Source organism: Pygocentrus nattereri, chromosome 1 (assembly GCF_015220715.1).
Source record: "Pygocentrus nattereri isolate fPygNat1 chromosome 1, fPygNat1.pri, whole genome shotgun sequence".
Classification (NCBI taxonomy): Eukaryota; Metazoa; Chordata; class Actinopteri; order Characiformes; family Serrasalmidae; genus Pygocentrus; species Pygocentrus nattereri.
Window position 1 is genome coordinate 8,939,552 of NC_051211.1, and position 20,680 is coordinate 8,960,231.

The 20,680-nt window shown below is 40.2% G+C and overlaps 1 protein-coding gene across 2 annotated transcripts in view; it reads left to right on the forward strand.

The window, feature by feature from the left end:
- The window catches only part of LOC108429693 (potassium channel subfamily T member 2), a 162,667-nt gene that overhangs the window by 88,980 nt on the left and 53,007 nt on the right, over positions 1–20,680 (forward strand). For both annotated transcript variants that reach the window (XM_037539830.1, XM_017701638.2), the window contains exons 12-14: positions 5,271–5,407; positions 10,060–10,123; positions 12,789–12,897. In XM_037539830.1, coding sequence (XP_037395727.1) covers positions 5,271–5,407; positions 10,060–10,123; positions 12,789–12,897 — 310 coding nt within the window. The remainder of the gene's footprint in view (positions 1–5,270; positions 5,408–10,059; positions 10,124–12,788; positions 12,898–20,680) is intronic.

The following is a 20,680-nucleotide window of genomic DNA, read 5'->3' on the forward strand; positions in this document are numbered from 1 at the left end:
CAGGTGTCCACATACTTTTGGCCATATAGTGTATGTTTGCATGTGAATGTATGTACAGAATGTACTGTTCAAAAGTTTGGAATCACTGTTTTCAGTAATATGAAACCAATTTCACCACATGTTCAAAATAATATACCAGTCCTGTTAAGCTTCAAATGTTTCCAATAGTGAAACATTTAATGTACATGGAAGGCGTTCACATTGCATGTAAAAACCCAAATCTGATCTTTTTCTTAATTTGTGACAGAAATTTCGGTGGCAGTGTGAACAGTAAAACAGATAAAACGTGACAGTTTTAGCTCAGTTTGGGCCTCTTTCATATGTAGTACTGAAATCCATGAAATACACATCTGAATTTAAATGAATATCTGATTTAAAAGTCACAATGCAACCTTTAAATCAATCCCACTCAGTCTTCATCTGACTTCACGCACCAGAAACAAACACCTTACTGCAAGGTGCACTGTATAGAAAACTCACAGACAGAGGTCACAATGTCTGTAACCCAGATATAAGCATTTATCTGCGCATGTCGTCTGAGTTTTATGCAATGTTGACGTTAAAACAAAGTTTTATTTTGGGGACGTTATGTACTTTTTGGGAACATATGATAATTCCTTTCAGTCCAAAATGCTTTCTCAGAACTTCCATGAAACAATGTCTCAGGCATCAGTGCATTTGAAACTGTTTCATGTGTAATCATTTCCTTTGAAGAAGCTTTTAGAGGCACTGAATTCTTCAGATGTCTGGTTCCTATCACCACCACTGTGAACAATGCTGACAGATTTCTTTAGAATTGAGCATTTCACATCAAACCACTCTGACGAATGATGATTTAATTGTGAACCATTTTGTAACGCTTGGTGTAATTTCCCTTTAATAGATAATAGGGCTAATAGGGCTGAACTTTTTAATCTACATAGTCTGTTGTTATTCTGTATAAAATGACAAAATTGTTAATATGACAAGCCAAAGCTTATGAATGCTAGTGTGCAGTCGAATGCAAACGTTTAAATACCCCCAGTCAGTTTACATGTTTTGTTGATTTTCTAAGTGAAAATAAGTAAACACGTCCCCTACAGTGAACACACTTACATATGTTAGTCTTCTGCAAATTGCAGAGCACACTTTCTATTTATTTGCTAAGCGTAACAAATTTTATTAAACATAAAATAAAGAATAAAATATGAAAAAGTGCCAGAACTTTTGCACAGGCCACATTTTATACCCCCCTTCCAACATGTGTAGTTCCACCAATACTCAGTAGTAGTGCATTAAAAGCATCATGAGATCCCTGGTGATGCTACAGCCATCTGTGGCTGGGAGGCCAAGAGAGCACAAGTGCCCTTGCTCTCTCTGCGTGGGTAGGATAGCATACATAGTGACATAGTGACGTGATCGCAGTGACATAGTGACGTGATCTGCCATAACAGATTTGGCAGTTGGCACTTTCCTCAGAGTGTGTTCAACTGTCCAGTGACGTTGTGTGAGTGGCAGTGCTAGCCTTCTCTCTGCTAGCATTGGTAGTGTTGAGATTGGTAGAGATTAGGGGGGTCCTAGCTAGTGGGTGGAACTGGAGACGACTAAATTGGGGAGAAAATTGGGTAAAAGATAAAAAAAAAAACCTTTTTTTAAAGGACACAATGTTATATTATAATTTAACTGGGGCTCCCAAACTTTTGCATGCAAATGTGTATGTTGTAGGAACCAAATATGTATGTTTGTGTGTGTGTGTGTGTGTTTGTGAGTGTAGATTTGTGCTAGTTAGAGATCAGGGCTCATCCTGAGCAGGAGCTTCAGGCAGCTGTGGTTCAGGCAGAGCGATTACAGCAGTTTGACTGTAAATCATCAGATCTATTTCTGAGTGAAGGTACTGAAGCCACAAGCGCTCTTCATCTCCTCCATCCGTCTGTACATACACAGGGTCGCGTCAATGTTAGTGGCATGTCTGTGTTTTTATTCTGATTGCTGCTACACCTCCTGGGGATGTCGTATGACATGTAACACGACACGCACTCTGAAGTGTAAATGGAAAAGCGGTTTGTGCAGATGGTGTGGGAGCTGCTGCGAGAGGGGATGGAACGAATTGTTGTCATAGCAATATAGCCTTGAAGTTCCGCTCTTCTCTGACGCAGGTCGATTCTCATAGACATGGAAATCCTGACGTTGTACCAGAAATGTGGCATTGTGTTATATTTGCATTTTTGGGTGGGACAGACAGTGAGAAGCAAAAATATTGGGACAATGAGGTGAAATGAGTTACAGAATGTCATGAGTGAAAGAATGTCAGCTTTTATTTTGGTGCAGTTTTTCAATATTACATAATTTAATACATTTCCTGGGAAAGAAATGTCATTTGTTATGTTTACTCCTCCACTTTCAGTTGAAGCTGATAAACTGAAAGGAAAATGAAGCTGTTTAAAGTTAGGATTTGGTCCTAAACCCTTTTCATGCAGTGACTTCCTCCATTCTCTGACCCACTGAGTCACCAGCCTTTTTCAGTCAGTGTTTGGCCTGGTGGTGTTCTGGTCTCAGTGTTTATGCTCAATTGAGTTCAAATTAGGAGGCTGAACTGGCAGTTATATAACTGTCCACCTTTTCTTAGTGATGAGCTCTTTGGTTAAGTGTGCTGTATGTTTCAGGTCATTGTCTTCCTGCATTATGAACTTCTATCATTTGACTTTGGAGGCATCTGTTTGGACATTGAAAAACAAGATGCTTATGTACACTTCAGAATTAATTCTGCTGCCATCATCACTAGCAACATCCTCAGTGACCAGTGAACCAGTTCTAGAAGCAACCTTGTACACTATATAGACAAATGTATTGAGACACACCTCTTAATCATTGAATTTGGGTGTTTAATTCAGTGCTGTTGTCACAGGTGTATAATATAAAGCACCTAGCCATCCAGTCTGCCTTTACACACATTTATTAAAGAATAGGTCGTTGAATTCGACCGTGGTCCTGTAATAAGGGACCAAAACTGCAACAGTACAGTTCATGAAATTTCTTCCTTTCTAAATATTCCTTGAACAACTGTGAGTAGGATTATTAAAAAGTGGAACCATTTAGGAATGAAAGCAACCATGGCACGTAGTTACAGAGCGGGTCGCAGGGTGCTGAGGCACATAGTTCCAAACCTCCTTTGGTATTAAAATCAGCACAAAAACTGTGTGCTGGTAGCTTCATGGCATGGGTTTCCATGGCAAAGCAGCTGCAAGCAGCCTTATGTCACATAGCACTATGCCAAGAGTCGGTTGGAGTGGCATAAAGCAGTCTGTCTAGCAGTCTGATGGACGAGTCTGTGTTTGGCAAATGCCAAGAGGATGTTACCTGCCTGACTGCATTGCATCAAATGTGAAGTTTGGTGGAGCAGGGATAGTGATATAATAATAATAATAATAATAATAATAGTAATAATAATAATAATAATATTGTTGTTCAAGGGTTGGTCTAGACCTCTTAGTTCCAGTGAAGGGAAATTTTAATGCTTCAGAAGACCAAGATATTTTAGACATTTGTATGCTTCTTACTTTGTGGAGACAGTTTGGGGAAGACCCTTTTCTTTTCCAGCATGACTGAGCCCCAGTGCACAGAGCAAGGTCCATAAAAGCCTGAAAGGGATGAACTAGAACAGAGATTGCAAGCCAGGCCCTCTCGTCCAACATCAGTGTCTGACCTCACAAATGCTCTTCTGGATGAATGGGTAAAAATTCCCAGACACACTCCAAAATCCTGTAGAACGCTTCCCAGAAGAGTGTAAGCTGTTATAGCTGCAAAGTGGGAACCAACTCCATATTGATGCCTATGGATTTGGGATGTCAGAAAAGCTGTAAGTGTAATGTGTAGGTGTCCCAATACATTTGTTCATGTAGTGTATATACATGCATCAGAGATGAAGTAGTGTGCCTAGGATCATCCATCAATTCCCATCTCTTTGATAAAGATTAATCTTATCTGTCAATAGAACATTGCTCCAGAATTCTTCGGGATCATCTTTGTACACCTTTGGGAACTGCAAATTCCCAAAGGTGCTAATGAGAGATGTGCATCTTGTGTAGCTTCTATATTCCTTCTTTTAAAGTCTACTTCTGCAAATGGTGAATACTGACACACCCTGCACTTTGCAGACTGCTTTTGTTCCACTCATTGTTATTGTTGGGTTTTTCTTTACAGGTCAAACAATGTTCCTGTCATCAGCTGCTGCAGTCTTCCTGGAATGGCCAGATTGTCGCAAATCGCTTACACTTCCAGTAGTTTCTTTCTTTTTCTAAGTAATCTGTACTGTTGTTTGTAGAATACCCAGTTGTTCTGCAGTGGTTCCAATTGGCATTTCCTTTAATCTCATGTTCAAAATTGCTTGCAATTTCCATCATAGTCAATTTTCTCATTTTTATCGATTTTTAGACCTCTTACATCAAAACAGAGCCCCAATGCAAACACCACTGACTACACTCAACCCTACACCTTCACAGTCCTGTTGTATATTTCATGATTAAGGGAAGCAGTCAAAATCAGTATGTCCCAGTACTTAGACTCAACTGAAATTGGAGTAATAAACACAACAAATGTCAAAAGCTGGACAATATCGCCCAGAAATAAAAGCTGATGTTCTGCACTGTAGTCTCATAGTCTCATAAACATCTTTTGATCTGGAATACAGGTAGAATGAATAAATAATAAATCATTTAAACTCACAATCCCAATATTTTTGCTTCTCACTGTAAGCATATTTCCAGTGTGATGTATGATAAAAAAGTCAATAGAATAACAGTGAAGACATCAAAGCTGTGAAATAAAACTCTTGGCATTCTCCCAAACAGCATCATGTAGAGCCACCTGAGATATTTTTCCAGGAGACTCAAAGAAGATAAGCATATGCAGAACATTTGCTGTTTGCTGGTTTTTGTTGGTCTCTTAAAAGAAATACTTTTTTCTATTGTTGTAATACACAGCATTTGTCTTTATAAACAATTTCCAGTCATTTGCATATATGCCTTAAAATCAAAAAGTCTCTAATTTCATCAAAATCATACGTTTATTCAAGTGTGTTGAAACCTCTGAGTGGTACTGTAGATATTTTACAGCAGTTTTTGTGAGATCCAGTCCTGCAAACCAGAAATATGATCAGTTATGAACAGTGTTGTGGACAGTGTTGTGTTCAGCTCCGGGTAATCAGGAAGAACAGGACTGCACCTCGGGAACTGGACAGGATTTCTGTTTTCGAGTTGCAGAACTCTAACTATAACCAATTGTGTGGTTGCTAGGACTACTACGTGGTGATCCTGTGCCCAGCAGAGATAGATGTCCAGGTGCGGAGGGTCCTACACATCCCACTGTGGGCTCAGAGGGTCATCTACTTGCAGGGCTCCGCCCTTAAAGACCAGGACCTGATGAGGGCTAAGTAAGACCACCGCATTCACTCACAAACATAAAGGTTCTTGTCTAAAATGTATGATTCCAGGAAAAATACTCTTAATTGATATAGACCTTTCAGTATTGTGTGTTTTTTTAACCCGTTGAATGGCCAGAATGTCGGAAGGTCCAGGCTTTTTTGCTTCCCTCTTATAACTTAAGAATTAGCTTAACCAGTTTGGATTGTTTTCCATAGAGATGTGTCTGTTAAGATTAAGAGATTAAGAGACCCTTATTAGTCCCACAACGGGGAAATTTCACCTCCGCATTTAACCACATACACACGAGTGAGCGCACACACACACTACTGGGCAGTGAGCACACTTGCCCGGAGCGGTGGGCAGCCCAATCCGCAGCGCCCGGGGAGCAGTTAGGGGTTAGGTGTCTTGCTCAAGGACACCTCAGTCATGTGCTGTCGGCTCTGGGGATCGAACCAGCGACCTTCCGGGCACGAGGCTGGAACCCTAACCTCCAGCCTACGACTGCGCTAAGCGGTCTGTTAAGGTGGTAACTGGTAATTAACTGGCTGCTAATTATTACTTTTCTAAGCAAAAACTGGAGCAAGCATAAGCATTTTCAGACCATTTCTATTTATGTGTTATAAATCATAATCTTGTGCACAATATTGCCATATTGGGTATACATTGTGATAATTTTCATTTGATTCCTACTAACACCTTAATAATACATCACTAATTAGCTCTAGACAGCATTATTTACAGCCAATTAGTGATTTTGTAGATCACTTCCCCTTTTTCAGAACACTTGTGCACAACCCTCACCAGAGCATAGAGTCTGTAATGCATTCATTTTCTTTCAATTCCTGTCCAGCACCAACTACTGGTTAGTGCTAAATAAAGACAAACTGCCTCTATTCTGAAGTAAACATTTTGTAGTTAATATGCACAAAGTAGATGTTAATACAGCCTCTAATCAATAGCCAATCTGTTAGATCTCATTTCTTAGCAAAGCACTAGTTGGATCTACTCATATCAATACATCAAAAGACTCAAGACGCAAATAAAAGTTCAATAAAAAATGCTCAATTGACTATAGAGGTCTGCACATGCATGAAGTTGGAACGCAAACCCAACCCATACCTATGACTTTGAGACTGGTCCAGGCACAGCCTGAGAGGTACTGCTAAACTTGAAGCTTGAGCTTGACCCAAACCTGTTTGCATGCTCAACATGCAAATGAAGTGGTATTTTATACAACTGTTATGCGGTAACAGTATTTATTATCAGTATATTTTTGTGGGATTGGTCAAGGCCCAATCCCATTTCACCTCTTGCCCTTACCACTTAGCCCTTACCCCTCAGTTTTGCACCTAGGGGTAGGGTGTCCCGATTTTATTGAGATAGGGGGGCAGGGCAAAGTCTTAGTGCTACACGGCCCTCCAAACAAAGGTTCACACTCCAGATAGTGTTATGAGAAAAAAGAAAAACCAGCAAGATGGCAGCACAAGCGACCAAAGACCCCACACATGAGAGTATTTTCTCTGTTAAAACATTACAATAATCATTGTATTCTCTTAGTTTGATGTCGTTTCGGTGTATTATGGTTCTTTTTCTTCATAACAAGCTTCAAAAATCACTACTAGATTGCTGATATCTTGGTAGCTAGCTAGATAAATTTCCCATTACACCTTAAACGGTGCAGCAGTTACATTCTGTTATTCTGACACCTCAGGCATCCCATCTACTCCACCATTTAAGGTGGAATGGGACAATTAAGGTATGAAGCGACTAGCCGACTTCAGCTTTATGCCACTGAAGAATTAGGGATGGGCGATAATTAATAATTGTCGGATCCCATCTCATTGATGGTATATGATTCTCTAAATGTAACTAAAGCCCAGCAGTGAGGCAGAGTGGCAGGGTCGCCTACAGAGCACTGCTTCGCCTGTTAACGAAGTAATGTTCTGTTTTTATTGCAGTTGTTCTATTTTGTAGGGGATGATTTCAACCACTACCCCTTGTAACTCAATTCCAAGGGGCAAGGTGACACTCAAAAACAAGGGGTAAGGGTAAAAATGAGAAATTAAATCAGACCCAACAGTGGCCCTGCTGCATAAAAGTTCTTCTCGCTACTGCTGCCACTGTAGAAACGCTAAACAAACTTTGAACAAGCTTAACTAACAAGAAGAAAGATCTGCTATGACCTTTTACCATAAAAGCGCACCCTTCCTATCATCCACTGTGACTGATGAACTGTTGAACTTTAGCTTTAGGTTAGTTTCATTTAGGGCCACATCTACCCACCCTTCAAACTATGAAGTTATTGCTAATGAAGCTATAGACTATAACATTAGTAAAGAGAGAGAAAAGAATGTGCACAAGAATGTGAAAAATAAACTAGTACATAAAAAATCACTCATTAGAAAACAAACCCAGACCCGATCCAAGCCTGAGGTTGTACGTGGAAAATCTAAGTCAGAGTCAGGTAGAAAACGCCTCTATTTCACCCTAGCTTGGGTTAATAAAGTGGATATGAGCAGCCAGTTAAGCACCAGCTCCTGGCTTGATTAGACTTAATAGGAGCATTACAAGGGCACTATAATCCCCCCTAAACTGAGCTATTACCCAAGTTTCTTTAAGACACCAAACGTAGGTCTTCGGTTCTAAGGAACCCTTGTTGGCACATTAATCAGGGTTGCTTCAGGACGCAGCTGCTTAAAACTGCTGCTAGAAGTCTACAACCCTACAGAGTTGACTTCTAAACCCAATCTGATGCATTTATTGACTTTGATTAGCTGGATCAGGTGATATAATGATGTCACAGGCTCATGAACTTATGTTCACTCAGTAAATACTTTCTTTTACAGTCCAGTAAGTTGTAGCTATTAACCAGGCAAGTGTGAGATACAAACTCCAAGGCAGTTGAACTGAGCCACACTGAAATGCCCAACAGGTTCCAGGTATTGACTGGATAAGTATGTGGTACAAAGTCCACAGGTCTGTTGTGTACAGTTGTTGTGGGTAAGTACCAGGTAGTTACTAAAGCAATAAGCCATGAGATGTTAAGCTCCCTTCCCCATGATAAAATCGCAAGGTATTGTTAATAATAATATAAACAAGCATTTTGTATCATTACCAAGCAATCATGGACCACTCATTGAGGAGAACATCAGTCGCATTGCTGTATATTGCATCCATTTCAGGAACTACTTAACTTTTTGTCATATAACAATGAACATATGATTGCACAGCACTGTTTAATCCAAAACATTCACTTTACAAGTACTTTTTGGTCACCAAATTACCACTGTGAGTCTTTTTAGGATCAATCGAGCTGTGCCGCTCTTGTGCTGGGGCTGAATCTCAAATGTCTTCCTGCTCCCTACATAGTGCACTATGTAGGAATTTAAATACTGGATTCTGCATCAAAACAAGGCACTATTTGGCTGTAGAGGCTAGAATTAAAATATTTTCATAGCGCACTATTTAGGGAGCACTGAGCCGTTTGGGATTCAGCCTGGGTTTGACGCAACGTCGGACTAAAATATGGACATTTGAAGTGCGTAATCCATTAAAGTGATATTTTTAGACTTCTATACTGCCATTTTATAGTAAATCATACGTAAATAATTAATTCAAGCCTGTGATATTAATGATGGAGTTGTTTAGGCTGTTAGGTATCTTTTAGGATGCTAGCCAGCTGACCAGTCTACTTCTAGTCAAGAACATAAGTTGTCAGCCCCTAAGTTTAAACAAAAAAACGGGTTCTTACCCAAAATAATTACACAGCAATATAGTCTTCGTATCCCACATTTGCCCAGTTATTACCTTGAACCCATTGGCCATTTCAGTGTAATTTATTTAAATTGTGTCATCAAATTTGTCATCACACTATGCTTATCTAGTAGAGGTGTGTACCTCACATTTACCTGGTTAATACCTAGAACTCAGGAGACTGTAAAAGAAAGCACTGCCCAGTTTTTTACATTGAACATCTTTTAATTCTTCACAAATTTATAATATAAAACATCTTTTTGTGTTCATGAAGCCTTCAGGGGCATCAGAGCATCAATGTTCATGGTCGTTTTTACAAAGTTAGTGTTGCTTCTTAACTGTTGGCTTGAAGTGGTAAAGAAGAAGGAGGTCAAGAAAAAGTGACCTTAGCAGGCCCGAAGATGTCCAGAAGCACTTTGGGCCAGTGCCAATTGCATTTCCTGTGTGATTATTTAAGGAAATAATTTGGAAATGCTAACATGTCTAGCAGTGGTAGAATATTAGTTATGCATGGAGCCTCTAGCTTTTATTTATAATTATTAATGTTGACATGTTGATTCAGCTCTTCCCTTAAGGAGTGTTTGTGCAATATATTGTTTGTGCATGTTTTGATAAAAGTTGTTTTAATTACATTTTGTCTGTAGCCTGTAGAGAGAGGCATAACTAATGGCCTGCTGTAATTCTGCCTCTGTCTGTTCCATTTGGCTAATAGCCTCTCAGTATTTAATAGACTTGGTGTGGCTCTGATGTTAACTTGTCTTTTTCCACTGATAACCTTATAAACCCCCTCCCTCTCTCTCCCTGCCATCTTCATTTCCTTCTTTTTTTTGCATATATAATGGATTGCATCTCTCTGCTCCCTGCAATTCCGGCTCCTCTCTCACCCGTCTGTTCCGATTGGCTGCAGAATGGATGATGCAGAAGCGTGCTTTATCCTGAGTAACCGGTTTGAAGTGGACCGCCTGGCCGCTGTACGTTCCTCCAGAAACCCTCCTCTCTGGTCTTTTCCTCCTCTAATCCCCACTTTCTCTTTCACTCCTTCTCTGCCTTCTGACTTGATCCAGTTCTTTATTAGCATGAACTTTTCTTAAGCCTGAGTGGAGCTGGACTAATTCTGCTGAGGGGAGCTGTAAATTAAGCTATTATCAACATGATCAGTGATTTAATCCAGTATGAATCTGCAGTGTGTAGTTTTACAGACTGACAGTAATAATAGTGGAGTGATTTTAATCCAGTATGAATCTACAGTGTGTGTAGTTTTACAGACTGACAGTAATAATTGTGGAGTGATTTTAATCCAGTATGAATCTACAGTGTGTGTAGTTTTACAGACTGACAGTAATAATTGTGGAGTGATTTTAATCCAGTATGAATCTGCAGTGTGTAGTTTTACAGACTGACAGTAATAATTGTGGAGTGATTTTAATCCAGTATGAATCTGCAGTGTGTGTAGTTTTACAGTCTGATGGTAATAATTGTGGAATGATTTTAGTCCAGTATGATTCTTCATTGTGGGCTTGAATCAGGGTGGGAATTTTGGAAGAATACACAAGTCCTGTGCCAATTAGTCTGTCAAATCCCATCTATTACTTTACACAACCTCCTGAATTCAGCTTCAACATTGTTCACATTAGCGTCTTAAAATAAACAGAGTAAATAGAGACCAACAGAATTAAATAGGTGCAGTCCTTTACCAGACTTCGATGCCTTGCACAACCTTGTCCCCCAAGCTGTGGCAGGATACCAGCAGAATCCTTTGACTCTGCATGCCTAAAGCCTATGATGCTTATATTCTTTATCATTATACTCTTGAAACACATTCAGATTTTCTTATTTCCATTTCCATTTGACCTGTGCTGTTCTGTCATAGCAACTGTTGCAAGGTTGGATAAGCTTCACAGAATGCTGGCAATAATGAGCTTAGTTTTTATCAGAATACATTAAAGTAAAACATGTCTTTCATTTAAAATTTCTTTTGCTTGCGCATGAAGTTCACACTGTTTGAATACATTAGGTATAGGTGTAGTTTTTGGCACTATGCAGTAATGTAATATGCGAAAGGGCACTTTGATAAATTGCAGTTCCAGTACATGATATTCAGAGGGAGACCTTAAATTCTTAAATTGTCCATCTATGGAAATGCATTTATGGATAGAATTTTATTTTTGTGCTGGCTACCGTGTTAACTTAGGCAGCAACACTGAAACAGCTGGAGCTTTCACTTGTCACGCATGTATTTACTTCTTATGTCTTGATTATATAACAAAAACTGAACCCAGTCCAAACTGTGTGGCTTTTCACACATGTCTGTAAAAATCAATACCATTTGAAACTAATAATGCATTCTAAATGTAGAACTGGGCACGTAAGTTTTGAATGTAAGTTTTGCAAAAGTTATGCGAAGCTTGTTCAAAGTTGCAGTGGTAGTTATGAAATAATGCATTTGTGAGCAGAGCAAGGATGGGTCAGTTGCATTGTGTTTGAGGCACTTTATTAGAAGATACCATTTCTCTCTGTGTTGGTCACAGTAAGGGTCCTGCTTCATTATTTAATCCCACTAATCCCACATTATTATCTATGAAAGCCAGTCAGTGGGCTGCTCTGTGCAATTTGAAATAGAAGTAGGCACTTATGAGCTATAGGGTACTCTTCCCCCCCCTCATTCTTCTCTCTCTCCCTCTTGCTGTCCCTCATTCCTCTCTCTCTCTCTTTCTCTCCCTGATTCTCTCTCTCTCTCTCTCTTTCTCTCTCTCACTCTCTCGCTCTCATCCCTCTCTCAGAGACCACCGTCATTGTTTTACTTTCAGTCAAAGCATTAAGTACAGAGTATAAATTATAACAGCATTAAGTACAAGTTATTTTCTGGAGATATTTCTGAGTATATTAGATATAAATCTACGTGCATGAGGAAGGGAAAGTCAAGGAGAATAGAGTTTTCAAAATTGGACTGAAATTTTAAATTGATACAGAGAAAAGGAGTTCTTTCATATTTGAGAGAGGAGAAAATCAAGCTCAACTCAGATCTGAAAAAAATCCCAGGTGTTTCTCTCCATCCTTCCACTGTGAGACGGCAACTCAGTACTATGGGTCTGACTGGATGTGTAGCTGTTAAGAAGCTCTTACTGAGAAAAGGCTTTACTGCAAATCAAAAAAGCTGCTGGTTTTCTCAGAACAATAGACTGACCACACCATAAGTAGACTGGTGATCACACCAATAGACTGAGTCCACCATAAAATGCAACCAACTTCTAAGACTGAACTTTGGAGATGTGGGAAAAAATGTCCCTGTAGATTTCTTTGAAAACCTGAAAGCCTCCTGTCTCCTGAAAAGAATGCAAAGGGTGGACACAGTAACACACTCAATATAATTTTGTATTTTGAATCATTTGTATTCAGTGGCTGTAATGACTGGAAATTAGATACATGAAGAACGGTCTCTGACTTTTGTACAGTAGATTTAGTTGCATTTCAGTACACAGTTGTTTCTTGAGTTGACTGTTACATTGGCAGAGTTATTAACCTAAACAGAAGGACAAAGTTATTAACATCATACACAAAGAAATGATGGAAGGAGCACGTTCAAGAGTAATTATAGTGTATCTCCCTCTCCCCCCCCCCCCGTTCTGTCTTTTTCAGGATCATCAGACTATCCTCCGGGCCTGGGCAGTGAAGGATTTTGCTCCAAACTGTCCTCTCTATGTCCAGATTCTCAAACCTGAGAATAAGTTTCATGTCAAGTTTGCAGGTCAGAGCACAAATCCTGTTACCCTTCACATCCTCTCTAACCCAGCAGTCAGGTGTAAGAATGGGAAAATGGTGTTATTATGTGGTGTGTGTGTGTGTGTGTGTGTGTGTGTGTGTGTGTGTGGAGACAGACGTACTGAGTGTCCTTGAATTTTCACGTGTCCTTTCTGAGTCTGTTAACACGCTGTCATTCTGTTTTTTTGACTGGAGTGAATCCGGTAACACAGGGTCCCCACAGATCCCTAAAACGCCTTTAAAAGGTGGTCTTAAAATAGATTTGAGGAATATAAGGCCATAAAATTTCTGAAAATGTAGTTTTTACGATTAGTGATATTAAATTTAGGCATGGTCTAAATGAGGTTCATTTAGCAAAAACGTGACCAGCATCGCACAGTGAACTGCTGAATATGTGTAGGACATCAACGGTCAATTTAGGGTTTTTACCAGTTATATTGCTCCTTTTTTTACCCCATCCATTATTGTTATGTACATTTTCCTTTCATTTCCTTTCCCATCCTTCAATTCTTCCATAAACGGCTGTTACTGATTTGACTCCAGTTACCCTTCAATTTTATTTAGTTGATCATTTAATATATTTACCCTTACAGCTGAAATGTGTCTTGCTTCTTGGTCCTCACTGATCACTGAAAAAGCATAAGTGGTTTAAATGAGTTTTCTAATGGTTATTAAGTGTCCTGCCTCCTGGTTATCTGTCTCACCTGTCTCTAGTCCGTAGCCCTGCCCTCTAGTTAGCCCCGGGTGTTTATTATTCACTCTCAGTGTATTTATACTCCTGGTTGTTTGCCTTGTGTTTGCTTGATGTTTTTGTTCCACATATCTGTATCAGTGCTTTTCTCCCTTGTATATCTGTTTTCTTCATGCTCTTCATGTAAGTGTTTTTCTTCCTTTCAATTTGAGTGTCTATTTTTTCTTAGCCTTGTTCTGTTTCGTTGTTTGTTGATTCCCTTTGGTTTTTTTCTTTGTTTTTTTTTTTCATTATTGAGCACAGTAAAACTTTGGACTTGTGCTTGCATCCTGCCCCTTCATCTCCCTCACCATTACAGTGGCCAAACCACAGCTGAGTCAGCCGAGTGCCACTGCAGATTGTGTAGTCTTGTCACTGTTTTCACGTTAAATCTACTAAACCACTTCTGAAAGTACCTCTTGCTGGTCATGACCACATCTCCAGGATCAGGTATCGGCTAAAATAAGCCAGAGTCAGTTTGAATCTTTAGTTTGTATTCTGTGCACTCCGCTGTTGTAGAGATGATTTCAGAAGGTAATGCAGCAGTCTAAATGTCTGGAACTGCTTTGGCTGGAAAAGTTTCTGTGATAGTTTCATTTTCAACCGGTTGCGAGTTAAAATTCACTCAGTACTGAAATAAAGGTACAGATACTGTCCGCACGATATAACATCACTGGGCCTCATTCACCAACCGTTTTTAAGAAGAAATTTCTTCTAATAAACTTATTTAGTTTGCAGTTTTCTGAATCTTTTGGAAGATTCTGACATTCACCAATGTTTTCTTCTTTGGGATTTAGGTAAGAATGAATCTCTGCAAACGTAGGAAGACAAAGGTGCAAACAGTTCTGCAGTTTAAGAAGATATCATGAATCCGATGTAGACTTTTCCTTAGGACCTTTCTCAAGAACAAGTTTTAGAAAAAACGTAGGGCGATTTTGGTGAATGAGGCTCTTTGTGAAGTCAAAACACAATAAAGTGATTATTTTACATTATTACTCCTTAAACAACTGCAGTGCACCACACACTGATGTCATTTTACTATAGTGTATAAGTGTGCAGCTGTATTATCTATGAAGGCATTTAGACTAGATCAGACTCAGTATCAGCTGATACTCCATATCAGAATATTCTCTAAGTTAGAGAGCAGATTGAAAAAGAACTTTTGTGTTTGCAGATCTAAAAACATATTTTGTCAGTTTGTGATATTTAAATCAGCATCAGGGAATTTTTTTTGCATATGCAACGACTTTTGAACCTTAATTGTATTTGATGTAATGTGTAGATTTCCTTATGAATAGAATTTACACCGATCAGGCCTAACATTGCTTCTACGCTCATTGTCCATTTTAGCAGCTCCACTTACTACATAGGTGCACTTTGTAGTTCTACACTTACAGACTGTAGTCCATCTGTTTGTCTGCATTCTTTGTTAGCCCCCTTTTACACTGGTCTTCAGTGGTCAGGACCCCCATGGACCCTCACAGAGCAGGTACTATTTTGGTGGTGGATCATTCTCAGCACTGCAGTAACACTGACGTGGTGGTGGTGTGGTAGTGTGTGTTGCATTACAAGTGGAGTCCTTGTAGAACTACAAAGTGCAGCTATAGAGAAGGTGGAGCTGATAAAATGGACAATGAGTGCAGAAACAAGGAGGTGGTCATGATGTTACGCCTGATTGGTGTATTACATCAGCACTATTATGTCTTTCAGTTTACTTATGTTTGGAAATAAATGTGTTGATGTAATATATTTTATTCATGTACATCATTCAATGATGTACACATTTTAGATCCCGTCAGTTCAATGAACTGAGTTATATGAATTCATTTTTTCAGTGTATTGACAATATAAGGATATGTTTCGCTGTTCTAGAGGTTACATTCTCTCTGTGTCTCTCTGTCTCTCTCTCTCTCTTGTCTGTCGGTGAGGGACAGATGATTGTACTCTGTCCTTTGGTACATGTAGCTCCTCTCACATCACCAAAAAGAGCTGGTTAAACCTTGCTGGAGTGAAAATTAGAGATAAGAGAGCACGCCCTCCCTCTGTCCCTCCCTTTCTCTTTTTCTCTCTACTTCTCTCTCTAGCCATCTTTTTCCATTTCTTGTTCACTCTCTCCTCTCTCTACATTTCTCTTTCTTTCTTCTCCTCTCTCACTTTGCTTTTCTCTCTGTTTTTCCCTTTCTCTCTCTCTTTTTCTCTCTCTGTGTCTTTCTTCTCTCTCACTTTGCTTTTCTCTCTGTTTGTCCCTCTCTCTCTCTGTCTTTCTTCTCTCTCACTTTGCTTTTCTCTCTCTGTTTGTCCCTTTCTCTCTCTCTGTCTTTCTTCTCTCTCACTTTGCTTTTCTCTCTCTGTTTGTCCCTTTCTCTCTCTCTGTCTTTCTTCTCTCTCACTTTGCTTTTCTCTCTCTGTCCCTTTCTCTCTGTCTTTCTTCTCTCTCACTTTGCTTTTCTCTCTCTGTTTGTCCCTTTCTCTCTCTCTCTTTCTCTCTCTCTCTCTCTCTCTCTCTCTCTGTCTTTCTTCTCTTTCACTTTGCTTTTCTCTCTCTGTTTGTCCCTCTCTCTCTCTCTCTCTCTCTGTCTTTCTTCTCTTTCACTTTGCTTTTCTCTCTCTGTTTGTCCCTCTCTCTCTCTCTCTCTGTCCTTCTTCTCTCTCACTTTGCTTTTCTCTCTCTGTTTGTCCCTCTCTCTCTCTCTCTCTCTCTCTCTCTCTCTCTCTCTCTCTCTCTCTCTCTCTCTCTCTCTGTCTTTCTTCTCTTTCACTTTGCTTTTCTCTCTCTGTTTGTCCCTCTCTCTCTCTCTCTCTGTCCTTCTTCTCTCTCACTTTGCTTTTCTCTCTCTGTTTGTCCCTCTCTCTCTCTCTCTCTCTCTCTCTCTCTCTCTCTCTCTCTCTCTCTCTCTCTGTCTTTCTTCTCTTTCACTTTGCTTTTCTCTCTCTGTTTGTCCCTCTCTCTCTCTCTCTCTCTCTCTCTCTCTCTCTCTCCCATGCTAAAATACATTCTGATGGGCCGCCTGCGCTTCAGCTGTCTCAGTGAGTGAGCACTATTTGTGATGAAGTAGTGAGAGGGAAGTCCAGGTTAACCAAGGATCACACACACAAACACACATACACGCACGCACATATACACGCACATGCACACACCTACACACACACACGCACATATACGCACCTACAAACACATGCACACACAACACATGCGCACAACACAAGACATTTTGTATAGAGCAAGCTCAGCGTTTTTTACAGTACAACTGGATGTGTCATTATGCCATTGTAACACAGGTGTAGCAGCAGCATTCAAATATAGTGCAAGTGAACCCATATCACATTATTTACCTCATAAAACTGCCACAAGATTTGGCCAAAAAACATAACTAGCTGATTGTATGTTTGAAGTAAATGTCAGGCCAGTTTCTATTCCTAATCCTGCATCTGACAGTTTTCCTCTCCTAACTTGTTAGAAGCACAGTGAAAGTCTTTTGACCCAAAGGGGGTTTAAACACTTGAGTGCCAATGAGCACTCTCATCACAACAGGGGGATAAAATGAATGGCATGCAGTACGGCCCTTGCTTTACAAATGTCTATTCAGTTTTGCAGTTAAGTAAAGAAAAATGGCCAAATCTAAACTACTTTCCCTTTTCTGCAGACCCCATAGTGACCATTCTGCCAGTGGAACATCAACGCTGATGTTAAATAATATAAAATATTTTTCCCAGGAGCTCTGTTATCAAGTTAACTAGGGCAGTGTTTACTCTCTGTGTGAAATGTTGTGAGTCTTTGTTGAGCTGCTAGTGAGCAACGAGGGACGAAAGGGGTGGAGGACCCCAAGGGTCAAGATGAAACAGACAACTGTAGCTTTCTTCATTTTAATTGTGTACGACTTCCACAAAAAAACACAATAACCACTTTTAAAGATGTTCTCTAGCTTGTTCACCTATTATGACGAAAATCTGCTTTTGTAAATCGTATGTATTTTCATCAAAATATATTGCATCAGTGCTACTGACCAAAATGAAAGGTTCTACAGGCAGGCCTTCTCTAAGACGAGCAGCATTTAATGGCTACTGTGAAAAGCAGTTAAAAGCTGAGGTGTGTGCACATGCATTGTGTGTCTGTGCATATGTATTTGAGCGTGTCCTCATTCGCGTGTGTATAAATGTGCGTGCGTACGCTTGTGTGAGGCTGCATTACTGAAGTGATTATCAAGAAGCGGCATGAAGGGGAATTTCACACTGTTATTAGGGAGACAGAAACACGGCCGGCTGTGATGAGCAGCTGATGAGAAGAGCGCGTGTGTGTGTGTGTGTGTTGGACATACCCCTCCACACATGATCACATCAAAACCCTCCTCCCCCACAGCCCTCCTTCCCCACCCCCACAGACTCAGAAAGGCTGATTGTGTTTAACCTGCGCACAGGGGTTTAACAGCGGTTGGGCATTTTAATCATTGCTCTTTGAGAAAACAGAGGTGGGTATAAAGCACTACGTTGCAAATAACAAGCAAGTCTCAAATCGCCAAGTCAGGTCCAGAGTCCTAATCTGTCCTGAACTAGTCTGTATGCATTCGTACTACAAATTTAATGCCATGACAACGCTCAACACCAAAATCGCTGGTAATGGTAATAAAGCCTTTTGATGACAGCGTGTTAGAAATGTATGGTTGTATATTAAGTTTTTGCTTTTTGTCCATCCAAATAAATTACAGAATCCACGGTTCAGACATGGATTTTTTTAAAACACTATTTAGCTTTTGAACTTCTGAAAAAGTTATAGTTGAAGATCATTTTTAAGGAACGCCTTAACCGTCTTAGCGTTGGCCTTATCATCAGGAGATTGTGAGCTTGATCCCTGGTGATGCTACAGCCATCTGTAGCCGGGAGTCTAAGAGACAATTGGCCTTGCTCTCTCTGGGTGGGTAGGATGGCCCTCCTTCTCCCCCATCACTCAACATAATGCTAGTCAGTGCAGGCTTCTCTAAGCTGACGTAACAGATTTGGCGGTTGGTGCTTTCCTCCGAGCGCATTTGGCTGTCACGTGACATTGCGTGAGTGGCAGTTCGAAAAGAAGCGGTGGCTGGTTTCACAGGTCTCGGAGGAAGCCTGTGTTAGCCTTCACACTCCTAGCATTGGTAGTATCTTGTGATTGGGGGAGTCCTAAGTAGCGGGTGTAATTGGAGACGACTAAATTGGGGAGGAGAAAAAAAAAGAATTGCAAAAAGTCAAAGTCCGAGTCAGTGGTGTTTGAGTCAATTTCTACATCGTTGGTGTGTGAGTCAAAATACAAGTCTGGTGTTCAAGTTAAAGTCTGGGTCTTTGGTGTTCGAGGCATAGTCAGAGTCATTGGTGTTTGAGTTGAAGTCTGAGTCAGTGGAGTTCAAGATAAAGTCAGAGTCACTTGTGTTCGAGTCAGAGTCCAAGTTATTGGTGTTTAAGTTAAAATCTGAGTCATTGGTGTCTGATTCAAAGTCTGAGTCATCGTTGTTTGAGTTGAAGCCCGAGACATTGGTGTTCGAGTTGAAGTCAGAGCCTTTGCAGTTCAAGATAAAGTCAGAGTCACTGGTGTTTGAGGCAAAGTCCAAGGTATTGGTGTTTAAGTCAAAGTCTGAGTCATTGGTGTCCGAGTTGAAGTCTGAATCAGTGGAGTTCAATAAAGTCAGAGTCCCTGGTGTTCAAGTCAAAGAGCAAGTTATTGGTGTTTAAGTCAAAGTCTGCGTCAGTGGTGTCCGTGTCAAAGTCCAAGTCACTGGTGTTCGAGTCAAAGTCCGAGTCATTGGTGTCCAAGTCAAAGTAACTGGCGTCCAAACATGCAGTTCTTTGTCAAATGCTCAGTCAGAAGCTTATTATAAAACCTTACTTTTTAATTCCAAACTGCACATAATCTCCTCAGATATCTAATTAAGGAAATGAATACTAAGATGAGTTTGGACGTTTGAAAAATCACCTGCAGCAAAAGACTTTAGAATGACCCGTCCTCATTTAAAAGAGTCGAAGGTGACCCACTAATACAATTAGCATCATGAGTCAGAAGAACTGCGACCCTGAAGCCATGCAGCCTTTGTCTGTCCAACACAACAGCTTTCCAGTTTAGTGCAGTGGAAGTTTGTAGAGAAATTAAAGGAGAGAGAAAAAAACAACAGTTCTCATTTACTGCACCTGAATTTCCACCACAGCCAGCTGGAATCACAACAGACCGCTAGCTAGCTTTTTAGGGGCATATTCATTTTTCCTGAAATGGCATTTGCTATTTTAAGTCATAATTCATTTTTTGCAACCATACAGTTAAACAGGCTGTAGCTTTCAGACTAATATATGTACATGAGCTCTTTTCTGATTGGTTTCCCTGTACTGTGTCTTGTTCAATGAAGAGATCCAGACTGACATGAGTGGAGCAAACTGTTAGACTGAAGTGCTCAGGAATGTCAGCTAAACTGACTGTCCACTACTTCTTCCAGACATGTGGACGTTTTGGAAGACTGCAGTGATCCGTTTTCCTTCCTGACAGTCAGGAACAGCACAACCTTTAATCATTTTCCAGCTGACTCTTCCTAGATTGTTCTCTCCTTACAGGGCCCTCTAGCACACCCCTCCGTAGGTCTTCTCACACAACCCTCCATATACATACAAGAGTGACCCTCAGCTATAGCTTAAACTGTCATCTGGCCCAGCTCCCTTCTGTGGGCCCAGAAACTCTTACCTTGTTACGCTACTGCACACAGTCCATAGCATGCTTCCCGATGTTACATTATTAGGAGGCTATCTATTCAGCCAGTATTTAGTTCATTGATTACTAATCCGGGAATGTTTTCTTCAATCTTTCCCATCGTTTTTGTCTGTATAACTGCTATTCCTGCTGCTTTTAGATCATCCTGCAGCTCTTTTTCAGTAACTGCTGGCTTCTCTCTTCCCCTCCTTATCCATAGTCTGAAAGTGCATTGTGAAATCTTGAGTGGTGCGCCTGTCTGGAGATGATTAGATTGTATGGATGATCGTTCCATGATGTTGAAAGAGTTTTAGGGATGTTTAATCCTCTGTTGCATGAATT